The 26,203-nt window shown below is 39.3% G+C and overlaps 2 protein-coding genes, 1 long non-coding RNA gene and 2 pseudogenes across 6 annotated transcripts; all 5 read left to right on the plus strand.

The window, feature by feature from the left end:
• Nucleotides 1–664: 664 nt before the first annotated feature.
• LOC148733914 (putative G protein-coupled receptor tkr-1) lies at nt 665–4,048 on the plus strand (annotated as a pseudogene). The gene is made up of 2 exons (XR_016000574.1): nt 665–787; nt 2,152–4,048. The product of XR_016000574.1 is annotated as a putative G protein-coupled receptor tkr-1 (transcript).
• LOC148733915 (uncharacterized) lies at nt 3,617–5,700 on the plus strand (annotated as a pseudogene).
• Nucleotides 5,701–5,753: 53 nt separating this feature from the next.
• On the plus strand, nt 5,754–7,219 carry LOC148733916 (uncharacterized). The gene is made up of 2 exons (XR_016000575.1): nt 5,754–6,043; nt 6,183–7,219. It is a non-coding gene; the product is annotated as an uncharacterized LOC148733916 (long non-coding RNA).
• Nucleotides 7,220–9,265: 2,046 nt separating this feature from the next.
• LOC148733917 (cholecystokinin receptor type A-like) lies at nt 9,266–16,101 on the plus strand. 3 transcript variants are annotated; one of them, XM_088757386.1, is made up of 4 exons: nt 9,266–9,540; nt 9,925–10,552; nt 11,523–11,908; nt 13,221–16,101. In XM_088757386.1, exon 4 carries the CDS (start codon nt 13,244–13,246, stop codon nt 14,315–14,317), a length of 1,074 nt encoding a protein of 357 aa, XP_088613512.1. In that variant the 5' UTR covers nt 9,266–9,540; nt 9,925–10,552; nt 11,523–11,908; nt 13,221–13,243; the 3' UTR covers nt 14,318–16,101. The 3 variants fall into 3 exon arrangements, with proteins under 3 accessions (XP_088613512.1, XP_088613513.1, XP_088613511.1); XM_088757387.1 differs by lacking the exon at nt 11,523–11,908 and having other exon boundaries at nt 9,925–10,548; XM_088757385.1 differs by lacking the exon at nt 11,523–11,908 and having other exon boundaries at nt 9,268–9,540.
• A 4,077-nt stretch (nt 16,102–20,178) lies between these two features.
• Nucleotides 20,179–22,282, plus strand: LOC148733918 (uncharacterized). The gene is made up of 2 exons (XM_088757388.1): nt 20,179–20,352; nt 20,492–22,282. The coding sequence occupies exons 1-2, from the start codon at nt 20,179–20,181 to the stop codon at nt 20,951–20,953; spliced, it is 636 nt and encodes a 211-aa protein (XP_088613514.1). The 3' UTR covers nt 20,954–22,282.
• The last annotated feature ends 3,921 nt before the right edge of the window (nt 22,283–26,203 follow it).

Genomic DNA, 26,203 nt, shown 5'->3' on the forward strand with positions numbered 1-26,203 from the left:
CAGACTCTCATCTCTTTCCGTTGCAAAGGTGTTTATCGGATAACACATTCCGTAATGGAGCAATAGGCGTCTGCTTTTGTTCACATACTTGAACACATTTAAGGGAGCAGTGGGCGTCTGCTTTTCTTCACGTATTCGAACACTTTTAAGGTAACACCTTTCAAAATGTTATCCACAATGACGGGCAAGAAGCTAAGTACACATTGAGAAATAACTTCCTCTGCCGTACTTGTGAACGTGTACAACTTCTGTAAGGGAAGTTGTCAAGACTGGAAACTCATGGATTGCTTTAATTTCTCATGGTACGTTTAGTTACAAAGATAAAAAGTCTAATATTTTATCGGAAGGACCTCCAGTTCTCTACTGAAATTCAGTGTTCAGTTCATCGGGCTGGGGAGGTCATTTTCTAATAAACAAGTAGAAGGTTCTTGCGTCATCTTTGCGAGATATCGTGATATCGTGAGTGTAGGTTTGGAAGACATAGAGTTTACAATAATGGCAGACAAAAAAATTGAAATTTGAATCTGGATTTTGTAAGTGTGGTTTGAAACGACCCCCAGGCCAGGAAAGTAATTTCGATTTCTTTCGATTATAAGACAGAAATTTGATGATATTGATCTACCCTGGCAAACAACCCTACAGCATTAACTTGTGTCGTTCATTTAGTGTGCAACAGTGCTTCTTGGATACACGCGTCGTAGCAAAAAAAGCATGTCAGCTATCGGGAGCTTTGTGAGTAACTTGAAGAAAGGCCAAGGTTCTTCTCAATTTTTGGAAGAAGCTAACGGTTAGTGCTCTCAACAAATTTCTGTTTTTAATTAAAGTTTTGAAAATGGCTCTATGTATTTACAGTCTCATATGGCGCCACACTTCAACCTCAACCTTACGTATAAAAATAGCGTTGAGTTCCAAGTGGAAGTTAAACTAGTTTGCCGTCGCGGTTTCGGTTTGAAGACGATGCAAATTTTGGTGAGTTCACGTTGTTGTTTTGCAAAGGATGGCTAAGAAATGTATTAAGTTTTAAAACGCGCGTGGTGAGCGATTGTTTTGCCAATTAGATCTTTTGGTTATCCAGATCCTCGTTGCCGTCGCTGTCGTTGTTTGCTTAAGGTCCTTATAATAATTAAATGGCAGATAGCCCAGAATTGAGCCTTATCCCTGTCTATCGGTTGGATATCTTTAATAATTTACCACGATGACTTCCTCTGATAATATTATGGCATCATTACACCAAATAAAATGTTTACAGGCTTATTTATAGCCTACGAATGTATTTCGGGAATCACTGGGAGTTTGTGTGATTTAAAACTGTCGCATTGATTTTGGCCCTGTACCAGCTGTTTGTAATATCCATGTATACGAGCGCTGTTCTTGGAGAGATCTTTAACAATAGCAGCATTATAATTTATCATTGAATCGTCATTCATTTGTCACTAGTCTGAAAATTTGGCGTCATTCGTGTTACCGTGCTTATTCGATTAAGCGCCCAACCTCGAATAAGCGCCCACCCTGAAGGTAGAAAAAGTTAATAAGCGTCCAACCTCTAAAAAGCGCCCATCCCAACACCTCACCCCCAAAAAGTACTTTTTAAGTGCCCAACCTCGAGTAAGCGCCCACCCCCTCCCCCCCCAAAAAATAATAACAAAGTACACAAGAGGAATACGGGGACTGATTATTACGGTACGGTATTTCTTTAATGGCTTACAATCTCTAGTTTCATTGTTTCAGTTTTACTTACTGAAAATGGTGAAAATGTAATAAGCGCCAAGCCTCGAATAAGCACCCACTGCGAATAAGCGCCCACCCCAAAAGTCCAAAAATGAAATAAGCTCCCACCCCAAAAGTCCAAAAATGAAATAAGCGCCCTGGGCGCTTAATCTAAGAAATACGGTACATGTATTCAGTACTCAACAAAGAGGTCGTTATAACGATCATAGATGTATATCGAGATATGAGATAAAAGACACGAGGACAGCAATAACAAATTTAATTATAATTAAACCAAAATAAAATTTATCATTCATATATTCACGGGTTTAAAATTCGGAGCCATTTGTGACGTTCAAAACAGTCGAGAGTAAGACTGCGGGAAAGTCTTTAACGAAACGGTTTCTCAACACAGTATCTTTTTTATGCTTATCTCTCTCGCAGTGGTGTCAACAAAGAGGACAAGAAACATCCACAACAAGTGCAGGAGGACGAGGAAACAATGCAGTTCATCAACGATACGAACATCACAAACGCAACCGAGCCCTCCACCGTGGAATCTATTACGTGGATAGAACAGTATGAAGAAGCAAAAGCTGTTTACATTTTCCGTGTGACCCTCTTCTCCGTTATAATCTCGGCCAGTATAATTGGCAACTCCATGGTTTTTTATGCTGTGTAGACCATACCTTCTCGTAAGCCTCTATCCTACCATCTTGTCGCTAACATGGCCTTTGCGGAAGTCCTAAGTAGCGTTTGTTTGGCCGTTATGCGAGCTGGCAGAATCTGACAAACGCCGTTCTTCAAGAGGCCGCCTGCGTTTTGAATACATTCCAAGTGATTGCTCTTCTCGTTGTGACCTACTCACTGGCTGCCATCGCTTTCTATCGATACAGATTCATTGTAAACCCACTTCCACGCGGACCACCAGTTAAGAAGATCAAAATTCTAACCATAGCTGGGCCATGGTTGTTGTCAATTGCAATCGCCTGTCCCTTTTTCATCGGTCTCAGGTTTAGAAATGGCAGATGCATCGAGCTGCCTATCACAAACAATGAGTACTATGCGATTATTAGATTCATCTTGAATTACGCATTACCTTATGTGATAATGCTGGCATCTTACGGAGCAGTGGCATGGAACTTGAGGAGGCGAATTGTGCAGATTAACCAAAGAAAGTGGACCTCGACTGCCGAATCGTCTTGTGTTGTTCAAATCGAAGATCAAATGGGACTACAAGATTTGGGACAGGACGCAAGAATGAAGGAACAAAGGAGTGTCGTGCTCGACAAAAATAACCAGAGAGACTGTAAACGAGACAACACAGACCCAGAGAAAGATTTGCTCAAGATGATTTTTGTGCTTATTATTATTTTTGTTGTTTGTTATTTTCCGTAGCAAGCCCATTATGTGTGGGAAAGGGTTTGTAAGATCGATGCGTATGAATTTCGATATCATCAACTCTTTATGGATTACAATTTTATTTTGATTTGCCTTCCCAGTGCCTTACATCCTTTGTGTTATGGAACAATGAATAGTTTCTTTGCTAAGGCGTTCTCAAGAATCATTCTCTGTAGATCTTAGGAGTAATGTGTGTATTTCTGAGGGGAAATCCTCCGTTCAAGGGTTCGAGAACTTAAAAAACTTGTTCGTGGACAAATGTTTGTATTTGCACTACTCCATCCCACCCCATGGGAGAACATCCACCACGCAGTAATCTCGTGCGTGGGAAATTAACGTCTCCTACCCCTAACGCTGAAGGAGACGGGGCCAACGGTTCATTCGTCCTTATCCGAGAAGACTAGAATATCTATCCATTTCTTGATATTATAGAAAGGCAGCAATTCACTTATTTTAAGACCATGAGTATTGGTCCGGCCGGGGCATTCGTACGGCCTGTTCTATTACAATGAGTGATGTAAGCTACGTCCAAAGGGGTAATTATGTCAGAGTATTTCTTAAATACAATTTACGTCAGTGCGAGCTTTTGCGTTAATACCCCATGTGAAAATCACAGGAAAACTGTAAAACTGAAACCTCCAATGACGTAGCACTCTGTATTCAAAGCTGAGTTATACTGCGGATCGTTTTCAGCAAGCACTTTTAAAGCAAAGCAGCCTTTCCGATTGCCGTCTTAAATAACGACTTCTTGCCGCCAAGTGCATTGCGTATAAACGCTCTTCAGAATTACTATATCCCATTTGTGGCCTTGGTTGTAAATAGGTTCGCCTTTTATAAGGTAAACCACTTAGGCCCAATTCAAACGTCGAATTTCACGTGCCGAACTTAACTCCTATTTTAGTCGACTAAAATAGTAAATGCAACATTTGATTCAACCTTCGAATTTAACTCTGTCGCATTCAACTCTGTTCGCTGTCAATATTCCCAGGCGCACTACTTAAGTGCTAGACGAAGACGTCTATTGAGCGTTTGCTTAATTGTTTTGCTGATGCTTTTGTTTTTGCTGTTTGCTTTTGCTTCGTCATCTTGGCTTCTCGTCATGATACTCTGACTTGATTCACTTTCCATCATTTCATTGAGACACGACCCAAAATATGCCACAGATTTTCCTACTTTCCACCCAGGAGTGCCCTCTTCGTTTTCAAAAACCTAACACCTCATACAAAAGTAATCACCACACGTCAAACAACTAAATTTTGTCTTTGCAAAGCAAGAACTGCAAATTCCTTCGTCTCCCACCATTTTTTTGTGCTGTTTTGGCTTTTTCGCGCATGGCATTCGCAGAATTCCTGGCGAGTTGTGGGTAATAAATGAATCATAATAATCTCCTATAATTCATGCATTAAGTTCGGCACATGTGAGATGCAACGTTTGAACTTGAATTAAATGTCGAACCTATATAGATTATTCTCTGTTCACTAAATTCGTTGAACGAGGTGTGCCAGACGATTTATTGTTTCAATCACTGTATGTAAAAATAAAGGCTTCCGGTGGTTGAATGCTACGCAGCTGATTAAATTTGATTTAAGGATGATGTAATTAGTAACAGTAAATTAAAGTTCCGTTCAGTGAGTTTTTCTGGAAGGGCTGGAACTTAAAAGAAAATGCGCCTATAGGAGGCAAAAAGAAATACAGTCAGTTGAATCTTCTAGTTAGCGGGCGTAGAGGACAAGTGACCTGAAATATGAAATAAATGATGTTTATTACATTTTTAGTAATACATTGCACATTTTAATGAAAATTATCCACAGATCTAGAGATGTCTAGATACTCACTTCAGCAAGCAGCCAAATCAGCGCCAGGTGCGCGCCTGCAAATGTTCTAGTTACAGGAGACGAATAAATTTCCTATCTACATCTATCTTGGAGACTTTTTATTCCAAGTGCTCTATATGGAATTGTGATTTGGGGGTCTGGACCCAAGCTTAAAGATCTAGAAATGATTCACATCAGGGCTGCTAGGCTGATTCATAAGTTACCAAATAGTTTTAAGGATAGTGATGTACTTTCTAAGGTTTGCTGGGTGCCTTTAGGGTATTTTTATAAGCTCCGTATCTTAACTATCACATATAATGCTTATTATAATCTAGGGTTGCGGGAAATTAATTGTTTGGTGACCAAGAACTCTAACAGCTATAACTCAAGGAAATCCCTGAATGTTGTACTTAATAGGCCCAAAACTGAACTGGGTCGTCGGTCCTTTGCTCATAGATCTGCAGTAGCATGGAATTCACTACCAGATAATCTTAAAGATTCTCCAAATTTGTCTATTTTTATATATAACTTAAAACAATCCAAGCAAACTGTCAGGAATATTAATTTTGAAAAGGGAGATAATGTTATACAAAACATGAAACCAAATTTTCACTATTACTAAAAATTTCATGGTTTACTTAATTTATTCAACTTATAAATTGTATCATATTTGTATTTTATATAATTATAGACTAATTACTTTAGGCAGGTCCACATCAGCTGTAAAGTTGCGTAAATTTTTAACCTGCGTTATCAAATAAAGTTATGTATGTATGTATGTATGTATGTATGTATGTATGTATGTATGTAATATCTGTTGAACAGCAGGGGGCAAAACTTCGAGAACAATGGAAAAACACCATCGCAAGCGTATCCTTCTTCCCTGAATTATTTGTTAGGAGGGTAGAGACGACTAAATTGCATGGATAATCATGATAAGTAAAAGACTGGTGTAATTGCATTTAACGCTGAGCATTAGTCAATGTGTTGTAAATACCCTCAGGCCACAGACATGGTGACGATCAGAAGTCAAAACACCTTACACTGAATTCAATTTTTTTGTCAAGAAACTCGAGGTAGTTTGTGGCTGATAGGGCTCAAGAATAATAAAATCTTATAAGGTAAATGAAAGAAAGAGAAGGGAGAATGTTGCTTCATATATCTCTCAGAATCATCCATTTGAGGAACTTGCTACAGAGGGACAACTGAAAATGTTTAACTGACGGCACAACTGTTTATACTATTTTTTTTTTTCACCAGGATTTTTGTACATGCCAAACAAAGCAAGATCCATGAAAACTTTGCAGATTAATGGGACAAGGGACAAAATTTGTGCCAGCAAAGGAAAAGCAAAAACAAGCCGTACCTACACGGTCTAACCATTTGATAACAATTAGATTATGAGCTTAAGATTTTAAGACGCTTAAATATTGAGTACGAATAATCTGATTGTTTTACTTCTTGTTCAAAACAGAAGGCCCACGTTTCTGTGTTTATTTTTTTATTACAACCGCATACTATTAAGTTCCTCACTTCACCGTCTATTTTAAATCTCAAACATCTAAAATCATGATTGCCTTTTTTACAACTTTTTTTAAGATCAGGAGAGGTGCAACAACAACCGTAGAGTCCGACATAATCTTTGTCAGTTCTTAAGCCAGCATCAAAAAGTATCATTTTGCTTTTTCAAATGAATGTTCCTAGTTTTACTCAGTTTAACTTCTTTTTCTTATTTTACTGTACCACTTCGAAAGAAAATTACGGCATGTCGTGTTTATCTGTGGAGGACGTGAAGCAAGGGTATGACGCAAGAACACAAAACTTTAACAAGAGACTTTAATTGAGACGCCAACAGAGACATGGCCCTGGACACGTAGACAGATTGACAGGCAATAAAATATCATGTTTAATTAGTGGGTTTTCTTAATGTATGTGTGCCAAGTTTTTTGTCATTGTTTGCGAAGAAAGTAATCTTCCGGTCCAAAATATCGGATGCTCCTTCAGTCGGTAAACATTACATATTCGTCGGGTTCAATTGCAAATTTGCAGACAAATATCAAAGTAGGTCAAACTACAGACTGTACATAGGTAATATTCCTTTAAATTCTAACAAATGACGGAACTGAATTTTCGTTCATGAGATGGACCTAGGTATTTGCTCTTTCAATTTCAGGTGATCATTGATTCTTTTTCAAAAGAAATAACAGGAGTAAATACGCATCCGATCTAAACGATAATATGATAACCATCATGAAAACGTGCTTTTAAATTTTTTATTAAAATCAACTTGACGTGCAGAGGAGTTTCCTGAGAGCATGGTTGAAAGGCATCATGACACTATAATGAGTTTTGAGTAAGTCGAGCGAATTATGAATTGAAATGCGGCTTGTCCAATTGTTGTAAGCAGTTGAGGGGCTTTTCTTGGGAAAAATATCTGATTTAAGAGAAAATCGAAAAACACCCGGAACGATCGGCAAAATGTCACGCCACCGAGCCAGATTTCCACTGTCGCGTTTTTGTGCACGCGCATGTACGTGCGTTAAAAAATGTCGTTGGAATGAACGTTTGGGTGCGTTGAACAGCCTTCAACTTTCTTGCACGGGTCAGCGTTTTTCGCACGAGGCAAAAAAAGCGTGCTATTGAATTTTACGTGACGTGCGTTTTCTTAACGCATGTTTTGCGTTAAAAAAAAAACATAGAAACTCACTTTTATTACTTCAGCAACTCTTGAACGGCGTATGAGGGAATAAGATTTTTTGAAAGCCCTTTCTACGTCCCAATCGATATTTCGCGTGTTTTTCTCCCCCAAAAAAGCTAGGTTAAAATTTTGCTTGCAAATTCAGCAAGATTTGAGTAGTGGACAGTCCAGTCCGTCTTTCGTTACGGTATCCGTAATTATTCATAACGATTTCAATTTCCTCAGATGTAGCAATGGCATTCTCGGGCTGAAAAAAAAATTCGGCGTTTGCGAAAATTTTTGTTGTGTAGAGAAGCCGTACGGTTTGCGCCATGATTTACAGTGAAATTTCCCGTGCGGTCGTTGGACAAGACCAGCTTTTTGAAAGTAATTTTTTTTGTTTCCATTGATTGCCATCGCTATTTTTATATTCAACAAGGACGCAGAGGGGAAACTTTTGTATATGAAAGAAAGAAAAACCTTTCCTCGATAGTTCATTGCAATCATTTTCGTGCATACAGTCCCTTGACTCTTCCTACTTAATTGACTCTTCCTACTGAATTTAATGCTTTTCCTTTCAGCCTTAAGCTTCCATGTTGGAGCAGGTTTTGATATATTCTTGTCATGCTTTAGCAAAGATTCATTTAATGATGGAAGTAACATCTTCATGAGAAAAAGGCACCATCAAAATGAATGAATTGTAATTAGTCTGGCTGGTTTGGCTTCTCCGCTTCATTTTGACATTTTTTTTCTATGATTACATTTCTGCCTGCCTATCTTACTGTAAAACTTTGTTTTAATACCCACGTTTGATTGTAATACTCGAGACATAAGTTACTCAACAGAGCAATCTCAACGAACAAACATTAGGTAACTTCTAAACAGTATTGTTAACGTCTTGTTCCACTCAGCTGGGTTTGAAAAAAATGGAAATATTCATTTATTGGATGATACGAAGGAAGGTGGATATTTCTGAGTTCCTCCGATGGATAACTCCCAAGAGGCTGAAAAAGAGCGTTACAAAGAATTGTCCATTAAAGATAACTTGTGCTACTGCTGCTATAAAAAGATATATAAAAACTTTATAATCTATGGTGGCTCATCTGCATATTATTTCACTGTTACAATTAAGGAACATTTAAACGTTTGTGGTGCACGCCATCAGTTAGATGTCGACAATAAGATATGGGTGTTTTCTGAAATTCGACATATACGGCGAATTCACGAAGTTATTAAGAATTGATAGCACTTCAAAGCTTTCAGAGTTGAGACAAATTGTCCTTTTATCACTCAGCTCTTAATTTGAATATCAGCAAGCTTCAGCAACAATGAGCTAATGTGTCGACGACAAATAACGGTCATGATAGCAATCATTTATTTACTTTAGGAAGTACTCACAATTTTTATTATTGGAGAATAATCCCCCTTACGGAAAGAAATAAATTTGCGAAACTATCAACTGAAAGAGACAATGAGGCGAGACAACGGAGTTTTTGTTTACATAGTAATTTGGTTATATAAACTAAGTTGAAATTGAAAATTGGTCGCCGTAACGAGTTAAAAAGCTGACGCTTTGAGCGTTAACCCTTCGTCAGAACGAATTCCATTCCATTCGCTCTGACGAAGTGCTAACGCTCGAAACATCAGCTTTTTAACTCGTTACGGCGCTGGTCAATTTACAATTTCAACGTAGTTGATATAACCAAATTACCTTGTTACCCCCACCGGCGCGGCACCACAGTTTCTTTAGAAACTTTCACCCTTTATTCCTTTGTTTACATAATTTGAAGGTAGTTTTTGAATTTGTTTTGTCACATATAGACTTTACTTGGAATCATATTGCCGAGGCGTGTCGGTGTGTTCCCAGAGCTTGACTATTCAGTTTCAGCAAAACTCATCATGTAGGCTAATAATCAACAAAGAAAAAAACCCGCTTAGATGGTAAGGGTTGAACGAATTTAATTCTGTATCCTATCGATTTGAAATAACTAAATAAAGCTCAGTGTCAGGAAAAACAACAGGTTTTATCGAACAACTCTCATTTTCAATTGTTTTGATATTTTGATTGTTTTCTCATTCTATAACTTGACGAGGAGGTTGTTCAGTGAACAGTGACATCTTGGAATCGCGTATTTGCTTTTAGAATGAATTTGTTTGTTGCCAGTTTGACTTTAATTTTCGTTCCTGTATATAATGCAGGTAGTTAATAACCAATGCTCTTCATGCTGAAGAAAAATAACCTTAAAAGTTCATTCAGTATGGAAGAGTTTTAAGCCACTGAAAATATTCATGACAGAATTTTAATGCTGTTTTAATTTTCCACAGAGCTCCTCAGAGGTTATAGTTGTTCTCGTGTTATCATATGTGTTTCCACTTCCTGTGTTCAGTACTTTTAGCTCCGAGGCGATCGATGTGTCATCCTCTTTCTTTGGTAAATATGTGTACATCTGGCGGTTAAACGGTATACCCGTACCTTAAAATATGTCATAACTATTTTTCCCGATGATCATCGAAAGAACATCTTTCAATACTTTGATAGCGAAAACAAACGAAACTTAGTGAAGTGCGCTAGCCCTTTTTTCTCCCACAGATGCTTTCTTTAAAATCGGTTCATTGAAGTTGAGACAAGGAACTTCTTCTTATCGGAGGTATTGCGTTTAACAAAACTCTTCAAGTTAGTAGGACGTACTAATTAAAACACTTTACTGCACAAAAACGAACATGAAATGAATTGTCATCTTAAATGGTAAGTTACGTAAAACTCAGCCTTTTCCATTGGTTTATATTCTGACAGCTTTAGAGCTGAATTGTAATTGCATTTTCGAAACAGTGTTTTATGCAGGTGAAAATTGTCCGTTGGGTATTAGTATTTCAGTTGAGCTTAGTCAACCGGCGGCTGTCACAGTGAAAGACAAGTAGAAGCACGCAGCGAAACTGTAGGAGTGAGCGGTAGGTTAGTATATAATATAAAGTACTTTATTTTAGCTCATTCGATCGGGCCTTTGAAGTTCCGAAGAGAAATTTCCGTCGCAACCTAATACCGTGACCAGCTTGTCAAGTGCATTTACTAGACACTTCGAGAGTAGAACAGAATGAAGTATGTTTTACTTTAAATTATTATATAGCGCCTCTTGAAGTTTTGCTTACGAAAGGAGAGACAATGTTTCATGGTATTGTCTTTCGTGTTTTGGCCTGTGAATGGTTACAAATACACTGAAATGAGTTCTTCACGTTCATTTCAAATTAAAATTTACCGTGCCCTACCAAAATAAAGAAAAATTTAGAGGCGCAGAATAGTGCCGGCTTTCAGACAAAAAATGTTATTCATCTTTGCAATAATAGCATACACAGTGAACAATTTGAGACAACATTTTTTTTCGCTCCAGCAGCAAACTCAAACAATGGAGAAAACAGCTTAACCAAACGGAAGTTTCAGGAGACTTAAAAAACTCTCCACAATAAGAAATAACAGCGATACAAACAAAGATAAAGATGCAACTTACCATTCTAAATACTTCTTATTGTGCTACTGAGTGATTTCCTTCAACTATTGGCGAAAACGTTAATTATCATCTTCGACAGTTCAGCTGCCGTTTACTCGCACTGTTTCACCCATTCAAACAGAAGTTACGGTGGCAAATGGCTTTCGTAATTCTAGCAAAATTTTCAGTCAGCAATTCACCTCAGAAAATGAGCAAGACTAATTCCCGGCCACTAAAATGAGAAAGTACTTGGTTTAAACAAAACAAGCTTAACTTTAAGCGCTTCTATTCATCGAAGGACCGAATTTGCCATCTTTTGCATCAACAGTATGAAACAACTCTCAAAGCAACTTCCCAGAAACGTGCAGGTTATTTGGTTAGTACTTGCCGGGTCTCTCTAGCTTATTATCAATAAATTTGTGGTGAATTATTTCATTCTAGGTTAGCTCTTTTACGACATGATACGAAATCTTTCAATACCGCGCGAAAAATCAGATACTGTTGCCATGGAGGCGTTTGGTTTGGCAAGAAGAAGGAATGGAAATTTTGATCACGCCAACTGACTATAAGCGGGATATTGGCAGCATTGGGGAATATGTTTTATAATATTTTCGTACGAAAAAAGACGATTAGTTTCAAATGGCGATAATTCAACAATTTCGTGAGGCCTCCATTTACCTGCAACAGTTACGTTGAACTGGTTATTTTACAAACGGATTCGATTGTGGGGAGAAATTCATTCCAATTTGTTACTTTGTCGAGGCCACGAAACGCGCATAAAGAAATGATTATGGATTTGAAACTCAACGAAGCTGTTTATTAAATTTGTGAGTCAGACGTGTTCCTTTTCATGGTTCAGTTACATAACAACTTGCGGAAGGACATAAAAATGATTTAAGTGCCTACAAAACGTTTATTTTGTTTCACATGGTAGGTTAGATTTAGAGGCAATGTTATATTAGTGAAAGATACCCGTAGCCATTGGTAAACGCTAACGGGAAAGCTAAATTAAAGCTACTAAAATTCACCCATCACGTTTAAAACAAAAAATTTCCGCGATTGATTAATGGAGACATTTCCCGCAACATATAGTTTGGACACTTCGAGGTTCCCTAGGTATCATCCTGCAAGACCCAGGGGCTGTGAGCCGATTTCAAGTTAAGGACAGAAGAGCCCCTGGGGACATTGTCTTACAAGACTATAGTTCCAAACGGTCGCAGTCGTTCTGGCATCTGATTGGTGCCAGAAAATCTTTGTGTTTTTCTGCCCAATCAGAGTGAAGTGTGCTTTGGAGTCCTTTCGTGTGTTTTAACACGCAGATCTAACGTTTAAAGCGACATATCAATGCCTGCAACCATTATGTTTTATACGAACCTCGCAAACTTTTAAACACGTTCTCTTGTGATACCTGCGAAAGTATTCAGTATAATTACCAGTAAGATTTTCGCGGACAATATGATCGATTTCTCTTACATTGTGTGCTGAGACTGAAACTTTTCACCTCGGGCAAAGCTTCGTTGCACGGCCCAAACAAACATAGCGAGCAACAGGGCTTCTTGTTATATGTCCGTATTAAAACACACGAAAGGACTCTGTGGATTCCAACGCAGGGCTTGCCTCGTAATGCTGTTTGAAGGTCTTCTCAGCGTGTGGCCTACCCACATCCATTTTCTCTTCCTCACTTGCTTGACCATCGGTACTTGACCTGTCCACTCCCGGAGCTCCTCGTTTGTGATCTTGTCTGTCCAATGTATCTTCAGGATATGACGCAAACAATGATTGACATATGATTGTAACTTTCTTGTCGTTTTGACTGTTATCCTTCACGTCTCTGCCCCGTACAAAAGCACAGCTTTTACATTAGAGTTAAAAAGGTCCAAAAATCGGCTCCTTTGTGACACCAAATATTCAAAGCAAAACAATTAACGCAAATTGTTGGTTAACAGTCCGCATAAAATCGTGTTTTAGTTATTGTCGACATCACTGCTAAACATTCAGCGATATTCAAGTTTTGAAGCAGCCTCTTTGTTCAGTGAAGCTAAAATAGTTCCTTTCCCCTCCTTGAACTTTGAAGTGGCACGAAAGCTTACTAGTGATCAAAATATTCTGATCTAACAGTGTAATTTTAAACCTTTGAAGGTGTCAACTAAAGAAGACCAAAAATGCCGTTCAACATTACAAACAGCACAAACTCAACCGAGCCCTCCATCGTGGAACCCATTACGTCGATAGAACATTACGAAGAAACAAAAGCTCTCTACATTTTCCGCGTGACCCTCTTCTCCGTGATCATCTCGGCCAGTATAATCGGCAACTCCATGGTGTTTTATGCTGTGTGTACCATACCTTCCCGTAAGCCTCTGTGCTACCATCTCGTCGCTAACATGGCCTTCGCAGAAATTCTAAGCAGCATTTGTCTGGCCGTCATGTTTGGGAGCTGGCAGCCTCCAGCAAACGCCGTTCTTAAACAGGCCGCCTGCGTTTTGAATACATTCCAAGTCATTGCTCTTCTCGTTGTGACCTACTCACTGGCTGCCATCGTTTTCTATCGTTACAGATTCATTGTAAACCCACTTCCACGTGGACCATCAGTTAAGAAGATCACAATTCTAACCATAGCTGGGCTGTGGCTGCTGTCATTTGCAATCGCCTGTCCCTTTTTCATCGGTCTCAGGTTTAGAAATGGCAGATGCATCGAACTTCCTATCACAAACAATGAGTACTATGCGATTATTAGATTCATCTTGAATTACGCTTTACCTTATGTGATAATGCTGGCATCTTACGGAGCAGTGGCGTGGAACTTGAGGAGGCGAATTGTGCAGATTAAAAAGAGAAATCGCGACTCATTGGTTGTTACATCCTCTTCTGTTGTGGAAACTGAACTCCAAGAGCTACGAGACTGCACGAGAATGGAGGAACGAAGAAGTGTTCTGCTCGACCAGAATAACCGGAGAGACAGTAAACCCGAAAACACAGACCTGGAGAAAGATTTGGTTAAGATGATTTTTGTGCTCATTATTATTTTTGTTGTTTGTTATTTTCCGTATCAAGCCCATTATGTGTGGGAAAGGGTTTGTAAGATCAATGCGTATCAATTTCGACATCATCAACTCTTTATGGATTATAATTTTATTTTGATTTGCCTTCCCAGTGCCTTGCATCCTTTGTGTTATGGAACAATGAACAGTTTTTTTGCTAAGGCGTTCTCAAAAATCATTCTGTGTAGATCTTGAAAGTACGATGATGAATATGTTCCTCAAGTCGAAAATTCTATGCTCAATTTGGAGCAAAATTCTTAGTTTTTTTTTTTTTGCATTGTTGTTAATTCAAAGCGGTTTCCAGCTGCAAGTTTTGTGATCTTGAGTTGTTCCTCACCGTTTTACGCCGTTCATTTCTGCTGAGTTTATCTCAGAAGTGACTTGTTAAATAAGTCATTATTTCATACACGGGCTGATCATAAAGATAAATGTTTGTGCACCCAGCGTATTTGCGGCAACAACGATAGTGGACGATACTTTTGTGCAACCTTACAAAGGTGAGCCTTATAACAAAAGAAAACTAGTGGAGTAAATTTTACTTAAATTGCATGATAAAATTTTTCCTTTTTGTTGCTAACAGCGAATTTGTAAATCATTTTTCCGTTTTATTGTTGTGGCATCCAATAAATTTAAAATTACAACGAGTCGGCGAAATTTTAAGACATGCCTAAGCAGATCTAAATATAGAGACTGCTGCTATTTAGAGCAGGCGCATTTAGCATGAAATTTGTAAAACCGACGAGATGTGAACATGTTCAACACGGATGGTTTTCATAGAACTTTTACAGAGAGCGTTCGAAAGAAATAAGCTTGGAAAAATATGATTATTCTGACTTGCAAGGCCAATGCGCCATTTATTATAAAGCTGAAGTTGTCAGTTGTTTTCACTGTTGGCTTATTGTTTGCGGTTTTTAGACATGTTTATAAATGATAGGCACGTCACCCATTTGTCTCTGTTCACTGACCATGCGAACCCTGAGCAATTTTCGATTGAGTTTTAAAAACAATCCGGCACTGCGTTGGTTTTGCTTCAATGCGCTTTGTGCTGCTTCGAGAGAACTTGCTCCATCATCTTTAGGCAGACTTTAAAAATTGAAACCAATTATGGTTTCTTTTAATTCATTTTCCACTCTTAAAGTTGTTGACTACTTGTGATGTCAATGTTTTCACTGCTTAGCCATTGCTATCGGTTTAGTTTTGGTTTTAGGAAATTCAAATGGAACAGCGCTCTAATTGAGAAGCCGTTGCAGAGATTGGTTCATGTCAGTCAATGGATATCGCGTTCAATTCTGTAGTTTTAAACTTTTGATATCGAGCAGTTAAATTTAAACACTGGTTATGTGGTCAATCAAAAATCTAGAAACGATAGATTGGAAGTAATCTTTCAGTTGGCTGTTTCCTCTGCTGCTTTACTTTGTCTAGGAATAACTTAATTTTTATGAAAGAGAACGACGAATGTCATGTAGAGGAACTGGAAATAAGAAAATCCAACTTTATGCCGAATTCAAGAAAAATAGAAATACTCAGTGGCAAAATAGAATACAAATTAAATTAATAGATCTGGGAAACGCTTATTCTTGTGGGTCTGCATAAGAAACATATTCTACCTGTAGGACTGGGCTGAAGGGCAAGAGATTATCAGTTTTTTATCTCTTGCTGAAGTGTGAATAATTGTGTGATGCAAATATGGTCTTGTAGGGGCGATGTAATTCTAGTGAAGTTGTTATCATCTTGGGAGTTTTTTCGCTAATTTCGAGTTAGAAATTTGGTAAACAGTGGTAATTGAAATAGTACTGTGATGGAAATATGGTATTTGGAATGTAAATAATATTGTAGCGTTACTTAATATTCGCTGGCTGTAATGCAGTGGCTCTTTGTTTTTCTTTTGTAAAGTTAAATTTGTATTGAATGAAAACATATTGTAGATTAAGAAGTGTTTGAATTTGGTTTTCGCACAATATCATCACGGAATTATCAAACCTGGTGTCTATGTTATCTTACTTAGTCCTCGGCTTCGGCAATAACTCAGACCTGGGCGATTTTGATAATTAATGATATCCTGCTTGACTTCATAAACCTCTTATAAAATAAATGCTTGACTGATGTTAGCGAATCTCTAACTCAAACTGGAGAACATCCAAGGGACATGTTTGTTTGTTCATAACATCGAAACAGCGAATATCTCGCGGTAAGCTATTCGTAAACATTTTTCCTGCCAGTTGCTAAATATTTGAAGGAAACAAAACACAATAGCCTTGATTTGGAGCGAAAACATGCTCATATATATTTGTCCTTGGACATTATTTATTCCTGAGGCTCACATCGTCATTTACATCAGGACATAATCTAATTGGGTAACCTGTTGTTAAATCTGGAAATCCAAGCAAATCTTAGCAGTCAGAACCGTATTCGATCAAAAAACTAACAGAAAACATAGATAACGATGGCCAATTTGGTTATTATCCCTGCTTTCGTTTCAGACTCTCATATCTTTCCTATTGCAATGGTGTTTCTCGGATAACACATTCCGTAAGGGAGCAATACATTCGAACACATTTTAGGGAGTAGTTGGTATTTGTTTTTCTTCACATATTCCAACACATTTAAGGGAGCAGTAGGTATCTGTTTTTCTTCAAATATTCGAACACATTTAAAGTGCTACTAAAACGAAATTTTCGTATCTGAAATATTTGCTCTAACCTGTAGTTTTGAATATGCTGATCATCGTGAGATAATTTGCTTTGGCCAAAAAGAAGCGAAAGATATCTTTTTTAACCGTTCAAATCAAAAATTTTACACAAAACCATGTCCGGGCCCTGGTACCGAGCGAAATGGATTGATGACGTCACTGGTTGTGTTCACTCCGATAGCGTGGTTTATTTCACTCACTGTTTGTTTGTATTCGTGGGCGAAGGAGATGGCAGATATTGAAGTTTTGTCAAGTGAATCTTCTTCTGAACGAAGCGAAGTTGTCTCCAGTAGCGAAGAGGAAGATGGTGGCGTAAAATGGGGTTGACAGGCCTATACGACTCCCCGGCGTGTGTTTAGAGTAGCCTATTCAAAGTTTAGCCCTCTCGAGTATGTCTTTGAGCGACCGCCCTCTTCTGTAAGATACGAGCGGCGGGTTTTCGTATAGTTCGCTCAGTAGTGGTTGTGTTTCTATTAAATGCCAGTTTTTCATGAGAATTTGCTTTATGTGCGGCACTGAGTACGCACATCAGGGATTGCGTCTTTTTCGAATCGTTCGCCTTTGTAGATGTACAGCTATTTTTGTGACTGTCTCGATCGTTAAGTTGTCTTGATTGCTTTCAGCTTATCTAGATTAGCGCCACGCGCGCTGATTCGATCGTTCTACAGTTCTTAGTGTTCAGTGTTCCAGCCGTTTTGGCTCGTTTTCTTTTCTTTATTTCGGTATGAAAACGACCGATTTCACGTTCATAGAAGCACATGATCGCCTTTACTGTTTCTTGCTCTGCGTTATTAAGGATTTGCTTTATCTCATTTTTGAAATCCTCGTCTGCTCTTATTTTGGCCCTCGCCCTATATTGTAGGGGTTCTGGGCATGTTCTGCTAGGCATTTGGTACAGAGGGATTTGTTCATTATCCTCAGACTTGCTGAGTAGATCATCTTGAGTGGCGGTGTCGTATGAGGCTTCCATGTTTTCTTCATTCTCTGAATGGCATTGCTTTGGCCCGGGGCGTTTAGTAGCCCATCTGCCGTTATAATGTCTTTCGAAATTTTCTGTAGATGGTCAGGCAAGACCGCGGTTTCGATCCTAATCTTGTGGATCTCGTCAGTTGCCAATTAACTAAATAGACTGGTAGAGATTCGTTCTCGGTATCAGTCAAGAATTTTGCTCCCTATCCAGGCGAACCTCTCGCAGATAGCCAAGATGCCGATGTGGCCGCCGATAAATAAGACTAGGATGGCATTTTGCCCGAAATCCTCTTTTTCGGCCTCCTAACATGCAAGCCACACTCCATGCTTTTACCCTTCTTTCACAGAAATACACAACCAGTGACGTCACAGGGCTGTTTTGGCCGCGCCAAGATGGCCGCCAGTTTTGATCTCAGCCGGTCAACTTCGAATGGTTAAAAATGTACTTTCGGCTATGCGTTGGCCCAAAAAAAGTACACAGCGTTTGCAAATAACGTTCAAACTCTATTATTTTGCAAAAATCTCGGATACGAAAATTACGTTTCAGTAGCACTTTAAGTTTTCAGAAAGTTATAGAATTAAATTAAGCTTCGTCGTGGACTTGATAGGATAATTCAGTCATGTATAATTGTAGATCAACAGTCTAAGGCTGAAGACGAGACAGGTAGCAAACTGATACCCATGTAGATGTAACACACTCGAGAGTTTTTCACGCAAGGCTAACCGTATTTGCATCACGAACAATTTTTTATGTTTCCCGGCCGACTGCTAGAATTTTTAGATATGACCTACAGTCAAGCCTGTGTTTAGCGGCATCACCCTAGGTATATTAAGCTGTCGCTTGTCAAGGTCTCCACGTTTTTCCCCACGTACGGTAATTTCCGTCTCTTTACACTATCATTCCTAATGGCGAAGGCCTTCTGGCCCTTAAACATTTTTCTGATCAACGTACTGTTAAGGAACCTAAATCTGAAACACTACTACGCTTAGCCGAACTAGTGCTCACACTCAATTGTTTTTCATTCGGAAACAACTTCTTCAAACAAACCAACGGTGTAGCCATGGGCACCAAAATGGGACCTAGCTATGCCAATCTTTTTATAGGTTTTGTCGAACATCAATTTTTCAGCCAATACAACGGGTCCAAACCTGAACTCTACGGTCGCTACATCGACGACTGTATCGGCGCTACCTCCTCTACCAGAGAGGAGCTCACTCAATTCATAACCGCAGTCAATTCTTTTCACCCGGCTCTGAAATATACTTGGGAAATTTCTGACAATTCTTTATCCTTTTAAGACGTCAAAGTTTCAATTGAAGGTAACGGTTTATGCACTAGTGTGTATTACAAACCTACAGACTCGCATAATTACTTGTTATATTCGTCTTCGCATCCATCTCACGTTAAGAATTCCATTCCTTTTTCTCAGTTTCTAAGACTTCGTCATTTATGTAGTAATGACTCTGATTTCCACCACAAATCAGAGTCAATGTGCCAGTTCTTCGATAAACGTGGTTACCCTGTTTCCGTCGTTCAAGCGGGTTACCACCGCGCTCAACTTATTGATCCACATTCAGCACCACAAACGTCGCATAAGGAAGATTCCGACCGCATTCCATTCACTCTCACGTTTCACCCTCACAACCACTCAGTTAAATCCATCATTCTTAAAAACTTTAAATTACTTCAAAACGATCCAGAGACAAGCACTATCTTTTCGCAGCTTCCGCTCATTTCATTCAAACGCGACAAAAACATAGGCAATTTTTTGGTCAGAAGTCCTTTTCAGACTAATGACCAACCAGGCACTTTTAAATGCGCTCGTGCACGATGCAAAACGTTTCCTTTCATTCACAACACTGATAAAATATCGGGACCTAAACGATCCATTAAGATCACCGATCACTTCACATGCACCTCCGCCAATGTAATCTATTGCATAACTTGCACTTATTACAAAAAGATATACATCGGCGAAACAGGCAGAAGACTAGGTGACCGATTCCGAGAACACCTTCGAGACGTGGAAAGGAATGACAAGGACACATCGAAACCAGTCGCTAGACATTTTAATTTACCTAATCATTCTAAGCAACATATGGCAATCTGCGGTCTTTCCTTGCACTTAGGTGGCACGGAAAGCCGTAAAAATCTTGAACAAAAGCTTATCTTTCAAACCGGCAGTCTAAATCCCACAGGGATCAAAGAACGCTTTTCATTCCACTAATCTATTCATGTTTTTCTCGTTGCCATGCTCCCACCAATAACGTAGCTCCATTTTCTGCCTTTAAAAGCACACACAACCCACAATTCCTCTATAGAGTCCTAAAGTGTGACGTCACGTTGCCATGACAGCATTTTTTTCTGGTCTAAACAGTTTAAACTCATACTTCAAACATGGCGTCTTTATCGATATGCTCACTCGTTTCTTTCTTTTCTGGAGAGCAGAAATCGCTTGATCGCGGAGAAAACCACTTCAAATCCGACCATGTCCAAAGCTTTATTTATTCCAGGGGAGTTATCAAAGGTGAAGTCCAAGCAAGCATGAAAAATAAGGACTACAAAGTCACAGTAAGTTGCCAATTTGGGATCACAACACGTATGTTCAATTCGAAGAACTCCCAACCCCGATTTCACCTCCAATTTAATGTTTATATTGCGGAATATATATTGCAACTTACGTGTCTGTTTCGAATTATCTTCTTATCAGATTTATCTCGATGAAAACCTTGAAATAAAAAACACAGAATGCGAGTGTCCTCGCGGCGAGTTCAAGTGCAGTCACGCGGCAGCCATATTTATTTATGGCATCCATAACCTTAGCAGGACGGACCTGGAATGCCAATGGAAACGAAAGCGAAAGGCAGAAAGCGTACAGTCTGCAAGCCAGATGTTTCCAGCGCCACCGAAGAAGAAGGATTACAGCCCTTTGGCGCGCGATCCTAGCCGAGAAGATCGGATGTGGCTGTACAGCGAACTAAAGCGCTATGGCAAATTTACAGGGACCTGCTGGATCTTGAGTCCCGAACCACAACCTGCTACCCCTCTCTCGATCAAGACGATTGAGGATATCATTTACTCAGAAGGTTTCCTTATGGCATCTACGAAGGAAAAACAATTAGAGTACTTGATTGAGAATGCCAAAGTAGAGGAGCTAGCTAGAGAACCATAAATGTTGTGAGCACCCTCACGGCTGGCCAGCGAAACAGCCCTGCATGGCACCAAGCTCGTAGAGGCCGCCTGACTGCTAGTAATTTTGGCTCCGTCCTCCAGGCAAAAAGAGTTACACCGTCTCTTATCAAGCGACTACTTGGGGAATACAACTTGAGTGGAGTTAAAGCAATTGCATGGGGACAGGACAATGAGACTGAGGCCCTGAAGTCCTTCACCAACATCACAAACTTTACACCTGTACAGACCGGCCTTTGGCTACTCGAGTCGGGAGTTCTGGGTGCTTCCCCTGATGGACTTGTGGGAGACGACTCGGTGATTGAGTGTAAGTGCCCCTACACACATCGAAATGCGACAATCAAGGAAGCTTGTGGGCACAAAGACTTTTACTTGGAGGAGAAGGAAGGGAATTATACGCTGTCTACCACACATGTTTACTGGCATCAGTGTCAAGGCCAGATGTTCCTGACAAAGCGCAAATTCTGCTACTTTGTTGTATGGACCACAAAGGATAGTGTTGTTATCAAGATTGAATGAGATGAATCTTGGGAGCACAATATTACTATCTTGAGTGATTTTTACTTTCATCAACTATTCCCAAAGATTACCGAGGGAGAACTTTGAAAAGTGGTGCACAGATGCTGGACATAATCAAAGTGGGGGGGAGGGGGGGAGTGGGAGCTAATGTAAATAGGCAGTAGCTAATGTTAAAAGGTATTTTTTTAAATTTCATACATTAATTTCTTAATATAACATTACATATTCTACACTCAGATAGAGACACAAGATAAAGAACCCACATTTTTCCATTTAGCATAGTAACTTAATAATAAATTACATTCTTCCTGAAAGCAAGCTTAAACAATTTTTTTTTGCAACCAATGGCTACTGGTAGCTGGTAACACTTATCCTGGTTACTCAACAGGGCCCAGGTGCATAAAACTTATGCCACGCTTAAGTAGGCTTGGATAGCAATGCAAAGGGAAGGGGAGGGAGCCAAAACAAAATCCATGCAGCACAGGTTATTTTTTCTGACTACCTCTCACCATCCCTTAAAGCTAATTTAAGTGTGGCTTTAGTTTTATACACCTGGACTCAGGCTCCCAGCTTCACAGACACAAAAGTAAAACCTTTCAGCCAGCACGACTTTCACACTTGGAACTACTGGACGAAAGAATTCCATACTGGTCACATGCCCCTGACCTGGATTTAGTTGAAATGACAATTTAAGAATGTCACTGGATTTCATTATAATCTATTTTCACAGAACACATAGTAGTTTGTATTAATGAACATAAAGGAGATGAATATCAGAAAAATGTAAAACTGACCACATCATATTTTTGACCAAAGCTATGTCAATACCATTTGATCTGTTACAGTAGGGCTTCTAGTAATACAAAAATAATATTAAAAACTCATTGTACTATAATTTAGTTGAAAAAAAGTTCTATTCAGTCAAATTCAAAGTCTTCGCAGCCATCCTTGATCAATGGATACTGCAAATTAACAAGAGCTGAGCACAGTTGGCATAGCTTGTCAGCATGGCACCTCAAAAATGCTGGGATGAAGCCAAGGATGCGAAAACTCTTAAGTCTTGCATTTGCACGCTCTACGTGGATGCGACATCGAGCTATTGATTTTGTCGCCCTTGCCTCACTCTCTGTAAACTTTCCATTGTTGAGAAATGGTGGTATGTTCACTGAAACACCTCTTGGAACTACATCGCTGATGAGAAAACCTTTGTCTGCCAGAACAAGATCACCAGCACTCAAATGTTTACAAAACCCAGACTCTTTAACCATGACCTTGTCACTGACTGAGCCAGGAAAAAGATCACTAACATAGGTTATAACTCCATTTGGGGCAACCCCTATAATGACTTTGAAAGAGTTCATTCCCCTGTAGCTGGAATTTGTAGCATTCTGCTGGGACATGAGCTTAGGTGCAGCAATTTCAATGTCTGTACAATCAATCACAATGCGGCAACTGCTGTACTCAGTGAAAGAGGATGGCAAACACATCTTGTTCTTTTCTCTAGATGGCACGGTTGTCATGATGTCTTTGAACAGGAGAGAATGCAAAACATGGACAAAAGTTAGTACTATGTTAGCAACAGTTGCAACACTGCATGAAAACAACTGGGCTAAATGTAGATTGGTATAATTTTGTTTCAGTTTCATCAGAGTGATAAATATCTGGTCCTCAAGTGTGATCCCCTCAACCTTCCATCCAGCATAATAGTTTATTTCACCCTTGAATCTTGAAACATATCCCACAACAATATCAAGAACATCCTTAGTGGGTAGACCTGTCTCCATCCGTATCACCTCAGGGCTCAAGCTCTTAGCAGAGTAGTGTGCACGATAGTAACTTGACATTTCCTTGTGTTTAGCAAGTTCTGTTGAAGTCATATCAAGCTCTATTGACAGCAGAGCTTCTTTGGAACTTGTCTTTTCCTCTTGTGAGCATTCAGTGGAACATGGTTCAGAGTTCTCTTTAATCTCTTCAAGCACAGATGCTACAGTTGGTAATTTCGTGGGCTCGGCAGACACTTTCCGTTTTTTCTTGGGGGTAGGTGTACTGGGAGGTGTTGGTCCTGTACCTGGCAGCAAGTCCAAACTATCAAACAGCTTGTGCCTGTTTCTGTCACTGATGGTTGGCATATTTTCTTTTCGCCCATCTTTAAAGTGACAACTGCAAAGTCGCGAATGTTTGCTGGGCTTTCTAATACTTAATACTTGCGCTTAAAAAACCCAAAGTTTAGTTGGTCACATGCTTAACCTTGTAGTCTAAGACGTGAATGCGAAGCGAGTATTTCTCTGAGCTTGTTACTTAATACTAGTTAGTGTAAAAGCTTTGATACTCACAACTATCATATAGTTTTTTAGTAACTAAATAATCTTAGATCAAGACTGAAGACAAGGAAAGGCAAAGCCGCGAGAAAACAAATAAGACAAGAAAGAGAAACAGCTAATCGTGAATCAGTTTGAGATAAAAAAAAAAAAAAACAGCTATTTCTAATCGATCGTACAGCATCGAAATATATATTTTTCGAAAAATACTCACCTTACAAATGATATCCACTTATCATAGAGTGTTTTATGTTTTTTCTGGTCTGGAAACGAAAAGAATCGGCAGCAGTGGCTTTCAGATGTGTGATTGCAATCTGGATGAAAACACTGGCCCATCGCAAACTTCGTCTCCGTTGCGTTTTGACTCGAATTATTGCTCACCAGGTGCTTTTGTCCGCTTATTATACTCTTCAATAGTAAGGCCAAAGGTTATCTTGATTCTCTTTATCTTATTTCTATTATTGGAGGATAAAATGCGCTATTATAGCTCTTGAAGTGCTCGAGGTCAACGACAATGTGTCACGCTAGGGACGCCATATTGGTTTGTTTAGACCACAGAATTCCAGTGCTATGGAAACGTGACGTAAGCACTTTAGGACTCTATTCGCTCCGACGAAGGGCTAACGCTCGAAACGTCAGCTTTTGTAATCATTACGGTGGCCAATTTACCATTTCAACTTTGTTGATATATCCAAATTTGTTTCCCAGTTTAGCCGCGCGGGAAACACATGTTGCGGAAACAAATTTTGTTCCTCGGAAACAAAAATTGTTTTTGCCTGCAGACAAAAACATTTTTGTTTCTCGGACACAAATTTTGCGTTGGAATCATATTTTTCCCAGTTTGGCCACGATGAAAACAATGTTGATTAATTTCCAGTGCCGCTCGCACATTGAAAAATGTTTCATAGCAACGGCGAGCAGACAACAATTAAAATGGCTTACTGCGAAGAAATTCAAGCAGCTCACGCTCAAAGAAAGGGAAAGGGAAGGGAAAGGAATTGGAAAGATGAAGAAATTGAAATGCTAGTCACGCTGTATGAGGAAAGGCCTTGTCTCTGGGACGTCGGTCATAAGGACTACATGAACAGGGACAGTAAGGAGGTGGCGTATTTGCAAATCGATCTACTGATGACAAAAAAATATGACATTAGCCGGGAGGATTACAAGAGCAAGTGGATAATTATCAGGTCGCAATTTATGAGGGAACAGGCCCTGGAAAGAAGAAAGAATTCCGGTCAACAAACAAGCGATGCGTACCACTCCTCTTGGAAGTGGTACAAGATGCTGAAGCTCCTTATTATTGTGCAGAACGCCAGAAACGGCTTTGACACAATGAAAATGGGAACATCCTTTGATCCTCAGACTTCCTCGAAGTCAGTTTATTCATACACGCATGCGTAGCTCATTTGTTTTCCTAAACAATGTTTCCTCGTTTAGCCACTAGGGCAGCAAAACATTTTGTTTGTTTTCCGCTAATTTAGCCACCCCGGGAAACAGAACAGGAAACAATGTTTCGGCAACAAAGTTTCCTAGTTTAGCCAGGCCCTTAGCACTTTGAGTTCAAGTGTCCTATGAATGCATTGGAGATGATCTCAAAACAAAATGGCGCCGATTAGTTTTTATCGCGTTCTACCCCAACTGCTAGTTGCGCAACCCGTATTTAGTGGTTAACTACGTCATTCTCCGTTGAAAATCGGTTATTAAGGCTCAACAGTATATCTTTCTGACGAGAATTAGTTTCGCATTTGATCGAGACGGATTAATATGACAAAAACAGTTGAATATTTATGGTAAATGTTATAGCTTTGATCATCCTAATTTTTTTTTCTAATGTCCTTGTGTATGAAGTCGAAAATTCTATGATGAACTGGCTAAGCCGCGGAAAAGTTGTCAGCTAGAGCTGTCAAGTGCAAAACCAACCTTTCAAACTAATGACAACTGAAACTCTACGCTTACATGAAGTTACTACTTCCGCAACTGTACTTACGCCTACTTCTAGTTACTACTCCGCTACTGAACTTGTCAGCATGTACACTCTTTAAGCCTCTGGAAAACATATTGAACTGGAAAAGTTGTCAGTAAGAGCTGTCGAGTGAAAAATCAACCTTTCAAAATCCTATTCGTAATGACGGGCGAGAAGCTAAGTACACACTGAGTAACAACTTCCTCTGCGACACTAGTGAATGTGTACAACTTCCGTAAAGGAAGTTGTCAAGACTGAAAACTCATGGATTACTTTTATTTCTCTAGGTACATTAAGTTACAAAGATAAGAGGCCTTATCTTTTGTCGGAAGGACCTCCACTTCTTTACTGAAATATTCAGTTTATCGGGCTTGGGAGATCATTTTCTGATAAACAAGTAGAAAGTTCTTGCGCCATCTTTACGAGATATCGT

The sequence above is a fragment of the Stylophora pistillata genome, chromosome 4, assembly GCF_964205215.1.
Source record: "Stylophora pistillata chromosome 4, jaStyPist1.2, whole genome shotgun sequence".
In the NCBI taxonomy this organism is placed as follows: Eukaryota; Metazoa; Cnidaria; class Anthozoa; order Scleractinia; family Pocilloporidae; genus Stylophora; species Stylophora pistillata.